The following is a 13,117-nucleotide window of genomic DNA, read 5'->3' as shown; positions in this document are numbered from 1 at the left end:
CGAGAAGATAAACAAAATTGATAAGCCATTAGCCAGACTCATCAAGAAACAAAGGGAGAAGAATCAGATCAACAAAATTAGAAATGAAAATGGAGAGATCACAACAGATTCCACAGAAATACAAAGGATCATAAGAGACTACTACCAACAGCTATATGCCAATAAAATGGACAACTTGGAAGAAATGGACAAATTCTTAGAAAAGTATAACTTTCCAAAACTGAACCAGGAAGAAATAGAAGATCTTAACAGACCCATCACAAGCACGGAAATCGAAAGTGTAATCAGAAATCTTCCAGCAAACAAAAGCCCAGGACCAGACGGCTTCACAGCGGAATTCTACCAAAAATTTAGAGAAGAGCTAACACCTATCCTGCTCAAACTCTTCCAGAAAATTGCAGAAGATGGTAAACTTCCAAACTCATTCTATGAGGCCACCATCACCCTAATTCCAAAACCAGACAAAGATGTCACAAAAAAGGAAAACTACAGGCCAATATCACTGATGAACATAGATGCAAAAATCCTTAATAAAATTCTAGCAAACAGAATCCAACATCATATTAAAAAGATCATACATCATGACCAAGTGGGCTTTATCCCAGGAATGCAAGGTTTTTTTAACATCCGCAAATCAATCAATGTAATACACCACATTAACAAATTGAAAGAAAAAAACCATATGGTTATCTCAATAGATGCAGAAAAAGCCTTTGACAAAATTCAGCATCCATTTATGATTAAAACCCTCCAGAAAGCAGGAATAGAAGGAACATATCTCAACATAATAAAAGCTATATATGACAAACCCACAGCAAACATTATCCTCAATGGTGAAAAATTGAAAGCATTTCCCCTAAAGTCAGGAACAAGGCAAGGATGCCCACTTTCACCACTACTATTCAACATAGTTTTGGAAGTTTTGGCCACAGCAATCAGAGCTGAAAAAGAAATAAAAGGAATACAGATAGGAAAAGAAGAAGTAAAACTCTCACTGTTTGCAGATGACATGATCCTCTACATAGAAAACCCTAAAGACTCTACTAGAAAATTACTAGAGTTGATCAATGAATATAGTAAAGTTGCAGGATATAAAATTAACACACAGAAATCCCTTGCATTCCTATACTCCAATAATGAGAAAACAGAAAGAGAAATTAAGGAAACAATACCATTCACCATTGCATCAAAAAGAATAAAATACTTAGGAATATATCTACCTAAAGAAACAAAAGACTTATATATAGAAAACTATAAAACACTGATGAAAGAAATCAAAGAGGACACAAACAGATGGAGAAATATACCGTGTTCATGGATTGGAAGAATTAATATAGTGAAAATGAGTATTCTACCCAAAGCAATCTACAGATTCAATGCAATCCCTATCAAGCTACCAATGGTATTTTTCACAGAACTAGAACAAATCATCTCACAATTTGTATGGAAATATAAGAAACCTCGAATAGCCAAAGCAATCTTGAGGAAGAAGAATGGAACTGGAGGAATCAACCTGCCTGACTTCAGACTCTACTACAAAGCCACAGTCATCAAGACAGTATGGTACTGGCACAAAGATAGAAATATAGATCAATGGAACAAAATAGAAAGCCCAGAGATAAACCCACGCACATATGGACACCTTATCTTCGACAAAGGAGGCAAGAATATACAATGGAGAAAAGACAACCTCTTTAACAAGTGGTGCTGGGAAAACTGGTCAACCACTTGTAAAAGAATGAAACTAGAACACTTCCTAACACCGTACACAAAAATAAACTCAAAATGGATTAAAGATCTAAACGTAAGACCAGAAACAATAAAACTCCTAGAGGAAAACATAGGCAAAACACTCTCCGACATAAATCACAGCAGGATCCTCCATGACCCACCTCCCAGAATATTGGAAATAAAAGCAAAAATAAACAAATGGGACCTAATTAAAATTAAAAGCTTTTGCACAACAAAGGAAACTATAAACAAGGTGAAAAGACAGCCTTCAGAATGGGAGAAAATAATAGCAAATGAAGCAACAGACAAACAATTAATCTCAAAAATATACAAGCAACTTCTGCAGCTGAATTCCCGAAAAATAAATGACCCAATCAAAAAATGGGCCAAAGAACTAAACAGACATTTCTCCAAAGAAGACATACAGATGGCTAACAAACACATGAAAAGATGCTCAACATCACTCATTATTAGAGAAATGCAAATCAAAACCACAATGAGGTATCATTTCACACCAGTCAGAATGGCTGCTATCCAAAAGTCTACAAGCAATAAATGCTGGAGAGGGTGTGGAGAAAAGGGAACCCTCTTACACTGTTGGTGGGAATGCAAACTAGTACAGCCACTATGGAGAAGAGTGTGGAGATTCCTTAAAAAACTGGGAATAGAACTGCCATATGACCCAGCAATCCCACTGCTAGGCATATACACCGAGGAAACCAGAATTGAAAGAGACGCGTGTACCCCAATGTTCATCGCAGCACTGTTTACAATAGCCAGGACATGGAAGCAACCTAGATGTCCATCAGCAGATGAATGGATAAGGAAGCTGTGGTACATATACACAATGGAATATTACTCAGCCATTAAAAAAAATACATTTGAACCGGTTCTACTGAGATGGATGAAACTGGAGCCCATTATACAGAGTGAAGTAAGCCAGAAAGAAAAACAACAATACAGTATACTAATGCATATATATGGAATCTGAAAGATGGTAACGATAACCCTATATGCGGGACAGAATGAGAGACACAGATGCATGGAACAATTTTATGGACTCTGAGGGAGAAGGTGAGGGTGGGACGTTCTGGGAGAATGGCATTGAGACATGTGTATTGTCATATGTGAAACAGAGCACGATTCCATGTTCGATGCATGTGACAAGGGCTCGGGGCCGGGGCAGTGGGATGATCCAGAGGGATGGGAGGGGGAGGGAGGTGGGTGGGGGGTTCGGGAAGGGGAACACATGTAAACCCATGGCTGATTCTTGTCAATGTATGGCAAAAACTATTACAATATTGTAAAGTAATTAGCCCCCAAGTAAAATAAATAAATTTATAAAAAAAAAAAAAAACCTAGTTGTCCCCAAAATAACATTCTAATCAGTCATTTGAAACCTGTAAACCAGGCTTTATATGATTATAATGAAAACCTTAGTCCTGTGGGGCAGGGAATGGATCAAGTTTATGGACATTTCTTGACACCTGAGCCCTGTCAGGAGTACAACCTTCTCCTTGCTTCAAAATAAGTTTCTCTCCTTTCTTGGCCCACTTTAGTAGAGCTTCACACACAGGCATTTGGATAGCTTCCTAGGGGGGTTGACTGCTCCTAAGAGAGAGAAGGGGCTTCCCTGGTGGCTCAGTGGTAAAGAATCCACCCTCCAATGCAGGAGATGTGGCTACAATCCCTGGCTTCAATCTCCAATCCTTGGAGAAGGGAAAGGCTACCCACTCCAATATTCTTGCCTGGAAAATCCCATGATCAGAGGAACCTGGTGGGCTACAGTCCACGGGGTCGCAAAAGAGACACAACTTAGCGACAAAACAACAAGAGAGAGAAACAGATGATTAAGAAGCATCTCTGTTATGACCTGTTTCTCTTTAATCCAACAAGATTTAAAAAAAAAGATAAGAAAGATACTTACATAGGCTACAGTAAAAAGATTTAGAAATAATGTCAAAGACGCTGTTATATCATGAATACTCCTAAAAATGAACCTCTCAAACAGCAACCTCTCTCCCCTTTCCTCTGTTTCTCTCTCTCTCTCGTGGTGCTCTCTCTGCATTTATGTGTTTTTTAAAACACTTTTGTTTAAATCTTTGTTTCTAACTCACATTTCAGTGGTAGGTCCATCAGTGGTAGGTTCTCCTGCTGTCAATTCAGTCAAGGTAGTGCTGAAAGATTAGAAAGGCACATAGTCAGATACCAAATAATTTTCCAGATTAAACTCTTTGGTTCAAATTAGTTTAAATTATGCTTTAACTTATAAACTAGATGACCCTTTAAAAACCAGTATGTAAATCTATTATTTGAGACCTGGTATGTCATTTTCTCCAGAAATGAGGCTTTATGAAAAGCCATATATATTTAATAGGGCTTCCCTGATGGCTCAGCCGTAAAGAATTCATCTGCAATGCAGGAGACAAGGGTTCAATCCCTGAGTCGGGAAGATCCCCTAGAGAAGGAAATGGCAACCCACTCCAGTATTCTTGCCTGGGAAATTCCATGGACAGAGGAGTCTGGCAGGTTAAGTCCATAGGGCTGCAAAAGAGTTGGACTCAGCAACGAAACAACAACGAATATCTTAAACCTCTTAAAAAGGTAACGACTCAAGATTTAAGTTCAGTTCTTTACTACTGAACCTGACCCAATGTATTACAGCCTTTGGGGGTCAAATTTATTTCAAATTCATTTTGTAGGTACTCATCTTTCTTGACCAACCTAACTTCCTGACCATGTCTGTGTTCTGTAGGAAACATGCTGGTTTTTCCTGCCCTGAGATTTGGTCAAGTAACCACAAGTCTGAGTCAGAGTCTCCATCCAAAGCGATCATGGGGTTGGATTTGCATTATCAGCCTCACATGGTGGCTGAATCTGGAGCCTGAGGGACAGATCGGGGTCTATTAGCTCCATTCTTTTCTGTTGACGCCACCTCTGCTCCCTGTCCATGCTATTATGCTCTTACTTACTATTTACAATTTACTATTATTCTCCTTGCTCCAGACAGGTTTTTCTCTTCCCCTGACCCACTCCAGCAGAGTTTCAGACAAGGGCAATCTGATAGTTTCCCAAGACTTTGGCTGCTAGTAACTGAGATGTTAAGACCAGGAGTTAGAAGATTCCCTCTATGTCTTGTGTCTCTTTTTCTACTTCAATTCAAAAGACAAAGAATAGGGACTTCCCCGGTGGTGCAGTGGATAAGAGTCCGCCTGCCAATGCAGGGGACACAGGTTCTACCCTTGGTCCAGGAAGATCGCACATGTCTTGGAGCAGCTAAGCCCGTGAGTCCAACTACTGAGCCCAAGTACTGCAACTACTGAAGCCTGCATGCCCTAGAGTCCGTGCTCCGCAAAAAAAGAAGCCACTGCAATGAGAAGCCTGCACACCACAACAAGAGTAGCTCCTGCTGGCAGCAATTAGAGAAAGCCCACAAGCAGCAGTGAAGACCCAGCACAGTAAAAAAATAGATAAATCATTTTTTTAAAAAAGACAAAGAATATTCCATGTAGAATCTCATCATGAGAGCATTAGAAACAGTATCAAGGGAACTCTATACCCCCATGGGTGCTTCTAAGGGTGAGCATCACAAATCTTAATCTCTCTGCATTAAGAGAGATATATTACAATTAAGATACATTATGCATGTGTGTACATATGTGTGTACATATTATATATGTATTTATCATATCTCACTTTGTCATTTGGAATCTTGCAGATGCTGCTGCTGTCAATTCACTCAGGGCTGTGCTAAAGGATGAAAAACAGAGATAGCGAGATATCATATGATTTCCAGACTTACTTTTTTAGCTCAAATCTGCCACAGTTACTCTTGAACTTATAAACTGGCCGGCTCGTAGGAAATACGCATATAAATCAGTTGTTTGGAATCTGATATCTCATTTTCCCTATAAATGATTCTATACAGTTTGTAATAAATATTTTTGACCTATCAAAACAGTTAACGACTCAAGAATAAGTGCATTTCTTTACTACTGAATCTCACCCAACATACAGCAACCTTTTGGGGTGGCACTTATTTCAAGTTCAACTTCAACTTGCAAGTATACATCCCTCGTCCTCCACATAATTTTCTATTTCTCAAGTTCCTTCATCACCCTCTAACTCCCACCTATCATGGTTGTCTTTCCTGGCCCTCAGACACTGTAGATTAACTGCAGGCCTAAATCAGAGGCCCCTTCCATGTGATGTGGGTTTGGGTTCGGGGTACCAGCTTCACATGGTGAAAAGCTCTGGAGGGTCATGGACAATCTGGGTTCTATTAGCTCCATTCTTTTGCTGGAGATTCCTCTGCTCCCTGTCCACAACTAATTCCTCCTTACTTGAAAAACTTTCTCTCCTCCCTTACCCAGTCTCCTAGAGTGTCACTCATGGTAATCCAAGGTGACAAACATTAGAATCAAAAAGACCCCCTCTGGGACTTCCCTGGTGGTCCAGTGGTTAAGAATACGCCTGCCAATGCAGGGGACACGGGTTCAATCCCTGATCTGGGACAATCCCACACACTGCTGGGCAACTAAACCCGTGCACCACAGCTACTGAACCATGCATGCTAGAGCGCGTGCTCCACAAGAGAAGCCACTGCAGGGAGAAGCCTGTGTACTGAAACGAAGAGTAGCCCCTGCTCACCACAACTAGGGAAAACCCCTTGCACAGCAACAAAGACCCAGTGCAGCCAAAAATAAAAATAAAAATTTTTAAAAGATCCCCTTTATGATCTGTCCATCTTTTTTCTACTTCTGTTCAAAAGACAGGTGGAAGGGAGGTTTAAGAGCAAGGGGACATATGTATACATATGGCTGATGCATGTTGATGTATGGCAGAAACCAACACAATATTGCAAAGTAATTATTCTCCAATTAAGATAACAAAAATTTTTTTTAAAGACAAACAATGTTAGATATAGAATCTTACCATGAGAGAACTTCAGAAACAGTATCAAGGGAACTCTGTGTTCCCACGGATGTTCCTAAAGGTGAACATCCAAATCTCAACCTCTCTGTATACGTGTATTATGAATGTATGTGTGTGTGCATATTACATACATATTTATTCATCATGGCTCACTTTGCATTGGAGAGTACTTCAGAGGATGTTGTTGTCCATTTACTCGGGGCAATGCTAAAGGATTAAAAACAGACAAAATAAGATGCCACAAGACTTCTAGACTGCAACTTCTTTAGTTCATGTTGGCTATAGAAAATTCACATGTAAATCAGTTATTTGGAATCTGATATCTCATTTTTCCTAGACATGATTCTATATACATTTGCAATAAATATATTTGACTTGTCAAAAAAGTTAATGACTCAAGAAGTGGCTGGTAGTTACTAGGAGGAAGGATTCCTCTTATGACCTGCTCCTCTTTTATTCAACTAGATTCAAGAAAGATAAAAGTTACCAATGGGTGTTACAGTGAGAAGTTTTAATAACAATGTCAAAAACACCTTGTCATAGAGACTCTACTAGAAAATTACTAGAGTTATATTTAGTAAAGTTGCAGGATATAAAATTAACACACAGAAATCCCTTGCATTCCTATACTCCAATAATGAGAAAACAGAAAGAGAAATTAAGGAAACAATACCATTCACCATTGCAACAAAAAGGATAAAATACTTAGGACTATATCTACCTAAAGAAACAAAAGACTTATATATAGAAAACTATAAAACACTGATGAAAGAAATCAAAGAGGACACAAACAGATGGAGAAATATACCGTGTTCATGGATTGGAAGAATTAATATAGTGAAAATGAGTATACTAGCCAAAGCAATCTATAGATTCAATGCAATCCCTATCAAGCTACCAATGGTATTTTTCACAGAACTAGAACAAATCATCTCACAATTTGTATGGCATTATAAGAAACCTCGAATAGCCAAAGCAATCTTGAGGAAGAAGAATGGAACTGGAGGAATAAACCTGCCTGACTTCAGGCTCTACTACAAAGCCACAGTCATCAAGGCAGTATGGTACTGGCACAAAGATAGAAATATAGATCAATGGAACAAAATAGAAAGCCTAGAGATAAACCCACGCACATATGGACACCTTATCTTCGACAAAGGAGGCAAGAATATACAATGGAGAAAAGACAATCTCTTTAACAAGTGGTGCTGGGAAAACTGGTCAACCACTTGTAAAAGAATGAAACTAGAACACTTCCTAACACCATACACAAAAATAAACTCAAAATGGATTAAAGATCTAAACGTAAGACCAGAAACTATAAAACTCCTAGAGGAAAACATAGGCAAAACACTCTCTGACATAAATCACAGCAGGATCCTCCATGACCCACCTCCCAGAATATTGGAAATAAAAGCAAAAATAAACAAATGGGACCTAATTAAAATTAAAAGCTTTTGCACAACAAAGGAAACTATAAGCAAGGTGAAAAGACAGCCTTCAGAATGGGAGAAAATAATAGCAAATGAAGCAACAGACAAACAATTAATCTCAAAAATATACAAGCAACTTCTCAGCTGAATTCCAGAAAAATAAACGACCCAATCAAAAAATGGGCCAAAGAACTAAACAGACATTTCTCCAAAGAAGAAATACAGATGGCTAACAAACACATGAAAAGATGCTCAACATCACTCATTATTAGAGAAATGCAAATCAAAACCACAATGAGGTATCATTTCACACCAGTCAGAATGGCTGCTATCCAAAAGTCTACAAGCAATAAATGCTGGAGAGGGTGTGGAGAAAAGGGAACCCTCTTACACTGTTGGTGGGAATGCAAACTAGTACAGCCACTATGGAGAAGAGTGTGGAGATTCCTTAAAAAACTGGGAATAGAACTGCCATATGACCCAGCAATCCCACTGCTGGGCATATACACCGAGGAAACCAGAATTGAAAGAGACGCGTGTACCCCAATGTTCATCGCAGCACTGTTTACAATAGCCAGGACATGGAAGCAACCTAGATGTCCATCAGCAGACGAATGGATAAGGAAGCTGTGGTACATATACACAATGGAATATTACTCAGCCATTAAAAAAAAATACATTTGAACCGGTTCTACTGAGATGGATGAAACTGGAGCCCATTATACAGAGTGAAGTAAGCCAGAAAGAAAAACAACAATACAGTATACTAATGCATATATATGGAATTTGAAAGATGGTAACGATAACCCTATATGCAAGACAGAATAAGAGACACAGATGCATAGAACAATTTTATGGACTCTGAGGGAGAAGGTGAGGGTGGGACGTTCTGGGAGAATAGCATTGAAACATGTATATTATCATATGTGAAACAGAACACCATTCCATGTTCGATGCATGAGACAAGGGCTCAGGGCCGGGGCAATGGGATGACCCAGAGGGATGGGATGGGGAGGGAGGTGGGTGGGGGGTCCAGGAAGGGGAACACATGTAAACCCATGGCTGATTCATGTCAATGTATGGCAAAAACTATTACAATATTGTAAAGTAATTAGCCCCCAACTAAAATAAATAAATTTATAAAAAAAAAAATAAAAAAATAAAAATAAAAACACTTTACAATTGTAAAAAAATAAAATAAAATAAAATAAAAGCATCAAAAAAAAAAAACAAAACCTTGTCATAGATAGTCCTAAGAATGAATTTGAAAATTTCACCTCTTTTTCTTCCATATTTGTGTTTATATATGTATTTGTGTTTGTACTGGTATGAGTATATAAATATGTGTATACATGTACATACAAAATGTATTTATCTTTAAAATTCATTTATATTTCATGTTTCATTGGCGGCATCCTCCTAGGTTTCTGATGTCCATTCATTCAGGGCAGTGCTAAAAGATTAAAAAGATACATGCTTCATAGTATTTGCAGGGCAGCAATGGAGATGCAGACATAGAGAACAGACTTGTGGACACAAGGGGGAAGCAGAAGGTGGAACGAATGGAGGAATGGCATGGAAACATATGCACGACCATATGTAAAATAAATAGCCAGTGGGAACGTGCTGTATGACTCAGGGAGCTCAAACGCGGTGCTCTGTGACAGCCGAGAGGGTTGGAATGGGGTGGTTCAAGACGGAGGGAAAATATGTATACCTATGACTGATTCATGTTGATGTATGACAGAAACCAACACAATATTGTAAAGCAATTATCCTTCAGTTAAAAAATAAATGTAAAAAAACTAAAAAAAAAAAGATACATGGTTCACATAGCACATGTAATTCCAGACTTCCTTTAACCATCATCATACTGTCTTGATTATCATAGTTTAATACTAAGACTTAAGTTGGTATTGTCAGTCCTCTAACTTTACTCTTCAATGTGTGGGGGCTATTCTGGGTCTTTTGCCTTCCCCTATAAACTTTAGAATCAGTTTGCCAATACCCCAAAAATAACTTTCTGGGATTTTGATTCAGATTGCATTGAATCTACAATTTGAAAGAATCCACATCTTTACAATATTGCTGTTACTGCTACTAAGTCACTTCAGTCGTGTCCGACTCTGTGCGACCCCATAGACGGCAGCCCACCAGGCTCCTCCATCCCTGGGATTCTCCAGGCAAGAACACTGGAGTGGGCTGCCATTTCCTTCTCCAACGCATGAGTGAAAAGTGAAAGCGAAGTCGTTCAGTCGTGTCCGACTCTTTGCGACCCCATGGACTGCAGCCTACCAGGCTCCTCCATCCATGGGAGTTTTCAGGCAACAGTACTGGAGTGGGTTGCCATTGCCTTCTCCGTTACAATATTGAGACTTCCTTTATTGAAGATAAAGTCTCTGTCATTTATTTAGTTCTTTAATTTCATTCATAAGAACTTAGTTCTCATATACATCTTATATGTTTTACTGGGTAAATATATATTTAGATATAAATCTATTTGGGGGATCCTAATTTAAATGGTTCTCTGCTTTTAATTTCAAATTTCACTTGCTACTGGTATATGGGAAAGTAATCCGTTTTTGTATCAATAAATTAAAGCAATTAGACAAGATTACAGGACACAAGCTTATTAGGCCCAGAAGTTTTTTTTTTAATCGATTCTTTTGGATTTTTCTTCATAGACAATCATGTCATCTGTGAACAAAGACATCTGTTTCCATTCCATCATGTGTACTTTGATTTCCTTCTCATTGCTCATTACTATAATCCTCCTTGGAATTTTGAGTATGATGTTGAAAAGGAGTGATGGAGCAGGGAGCATCCTTGCCTAGTACCTGTCCCTGCAGAAAAGTTTCAAGTTTCTCACCGTCACATATGATGCTACCTGCAGGGGTTTTATGGCTGTTTTTTTTTTTTTTTTTATCAAGTTGAGAACGTTCCTCTCTATTCCTAGTTTGCTGAGAGGTTTTGTTTTTTCTTTTAATCATGAGTGTTAGATTTTGTCAAATGCTTTTTCTGCATCAATCATTTTTTCTTTTTAGCCTGTTGATGTGATGGATTACATTGACTGACTTTCAAATGTTGAACAAACCTTGTCCATCCAAGTCCCACTTGGTCTGGGTATAAAATTTTTTATTTACATTGTAGGATTCAACTTGGTAACATTTCGCTTAGGATTTTTGCCTCTTATGTCCTACGCTTTTATTTTTTTGTAATGTTCTTATCTGGTTTTGGTAATGCTGACTTTAGACAATGAGTTAAATCTTCTCTCTGTGCTTCTACTTTCTGGAACAGTTTAGAAAACTGACATCATTTCTTCCTTGAATGTTTGGTGGAATTGATCAGTGAAGCCATCTAGGCCTAGGGTCTGTTATAGAGGGTTTAGTCACTGATTCAATTTCTTTTAACAGATTCAGGCCTATTCAGATGATCTTCATGTGAGCTTTGGTAGTATCTTTTAAAGCATTACTCCATTTCATGTAAGTTATCAACTTCGTGGGCTTGGAGTTGTTCATAATATTCCTTTATTATCCTTTCATTGTCTTGTGATCAGTCATGATGATCTTCATTTCATTTCTGAGCAGCAATTTGTGTCTTCTGTCTCTTGTTTCTGTTAGTCTGGCCAAAGAGACACCAACTTTATTGCTTTTCAAAGAACAGGCTTTTGGCTTTGTTGATATTCTCTATTGCTTTCTTGATTCCAGTTTCATTGATTTCTGCTCTTTTATTATCTCCTGCTTTTTTTAGGTTTATACTGGTCTTCTTTGTTTCCTGTGCTGGAAGCTTATTGATTTTAGATCTTTCTTTTTTAATATGTGAATTCAGGCTATAAATTTCCCCCTAATTACTGGTCTTGCGACATTTCACAAATTTTGATAGCTCATATTTTCATTTAGTTCAAAATATTTTAAAATTTCTCATGAGACTTCTACTTTGACCCATGTGTTACTGAGAAGTATGCTGTTTAATCTCCAAGTATTTGGGGACTTGCAAGCTATTTTTCTGTTACGGACTTCTAACTTCACTATGGTCTGACAGCAAATTTTGGTGATTCCTCTTCTTTTAAATTTGCTAAGGTGAGTTTCATGTCTCAGAATGTGATCTATATTGATGAATGTTTCATGTGAGCTTAAGAAGAATATATTGAGTTGGCAAAAAAAATTGTTCAGGCTTTTCCATAGGCTGTTATGGAAAAATCTGAATGAACTTCTGGGCCAACCCAATATTCTCTGCTCTTGTTAAATGAGCTGTTCTACAAATGTCAATTAGATGCAGTTGATTGAAGGTGCTGTTCAGTGCCACTATCTTTATTCTCCATAGTTATTCCTTTTCTTCTTGCCTCAGCATAAACCCTATCTCCCCAGTGATGATATCCACCAACAGTTCCCTCCCTTCAAAACTTCACACTGACTTATCCCTATGAATTACCAAAGTTAGGGGCTTCCCTGGTGGCTCTTTTCCCAGATGGAAAAGATTCTGCCCACAATGTGCGAGACCAAGGTTTGATCACTGAGTTGAGAAGATCCCCTGGAGAAGGGAATGGCGACCCACACCAGTATTCTTGCCTGGAGAATTCCATGGACAGAGGAGACTGGCAAGTCCATGGGGTCACAAAGGATTGGACACAAGTGACTAACACTTTCACGGAAGTTAACATCTTCATTACCACCATCAAGAAGAATTGTTCTATTTTACTTTAAATACCAATAGATAGAGAAACATCTCATTAGTGATAGTCTATATGGAATAGTGATATAATGAATTTATCTGAATAAAGATTCCTCAAATCTAAAATACATAGTAAACATAACTTACTGAAATTCTTATCTTTATAGAAAGAATTCTAGATCATTGTCCAAAAATTCTTCATCGCCATGGATAATCTCAAGAGTAAATGTCTCCACCCCATCCTCCTGGACCCCTCACCCCTCAATAAATACCTCACCTTTCATAGATGGCATCATCATGGGTTCCTGGTGTCAGTTCAACTGAGTTATCTCTAAGGAATTAAAAGC

The 13,117-nt window shown here is 38.3% G+C and overlaps 1 protein-coding gene across 50 annotated transcripts in view; it reads right to left on the bottom strand.

Annotated features, from left to right (window-relative positions):
* Positions 1-13,117, bottom strand: part of LOC145528766 (phosphatidylinositol 3,4,5-trisphosphate 3-phosphatase TPTE2-like) — a 67,786-nt gene that overhangs the window by 46,394 nt on the left and 8,275 nt on the right. For 41 of the 50 annotated variants that reach the window (XM_081547722.1, XM_081547673.1, XM_081547685.1 and 38 more), the window contains 4 exons: positions 13,048-13,101; positions 6,820-6,873; positions 5,428-5,481; positions 3,849-3,908 (listed from right to left, as the gene is read on the bottom strand). Coding sequence is in view for 42 of the 50 variants with exons in the window: in XM_081547673.1 (XP_081403799.1) it covers positions 3,849-3,908; positions 5,428-5,481; positions 6,820-6,873; positions 13,048-13,101 (222 nt within the window). In the remaining 8 variants the exon portion in view is untranslated. The remainder of the gene's footprint in view (positions 1-3,848; positions 3,909-5,427; positions 5,482-6,819; positions 6,874-13,047; positions 13,102-13,117) is intronic. The other 9 variants (XM_081547690.1, XM_081547713.1, XM_081547701.1 and 6 more) reach the window with 1 other exon arrangement.

Source organism: Giraffa tippelskirchi, chromosome 12 (assembly GCF_054371585.1).
Source record: "Giraffa tippelskirchi isolate mGirTip1 chromosome 12, T2T-mGirTip1v1.2.pri, whole genome shotgun sequence".
In the NCBI taxonomy this organism is placed as follows: domain Eukaryota; kingdom Metazoa; phylum Chordata; class Mammalia; order Artiodactyla; family Giraffidae; genus Giraffa; species Giraffa tippelskirchi.
The sequence above is the reverse complement of the archived record's forward strand: the minus strand, read 5'-3'. Positions and strand labels throughout refer to the sequence as shown.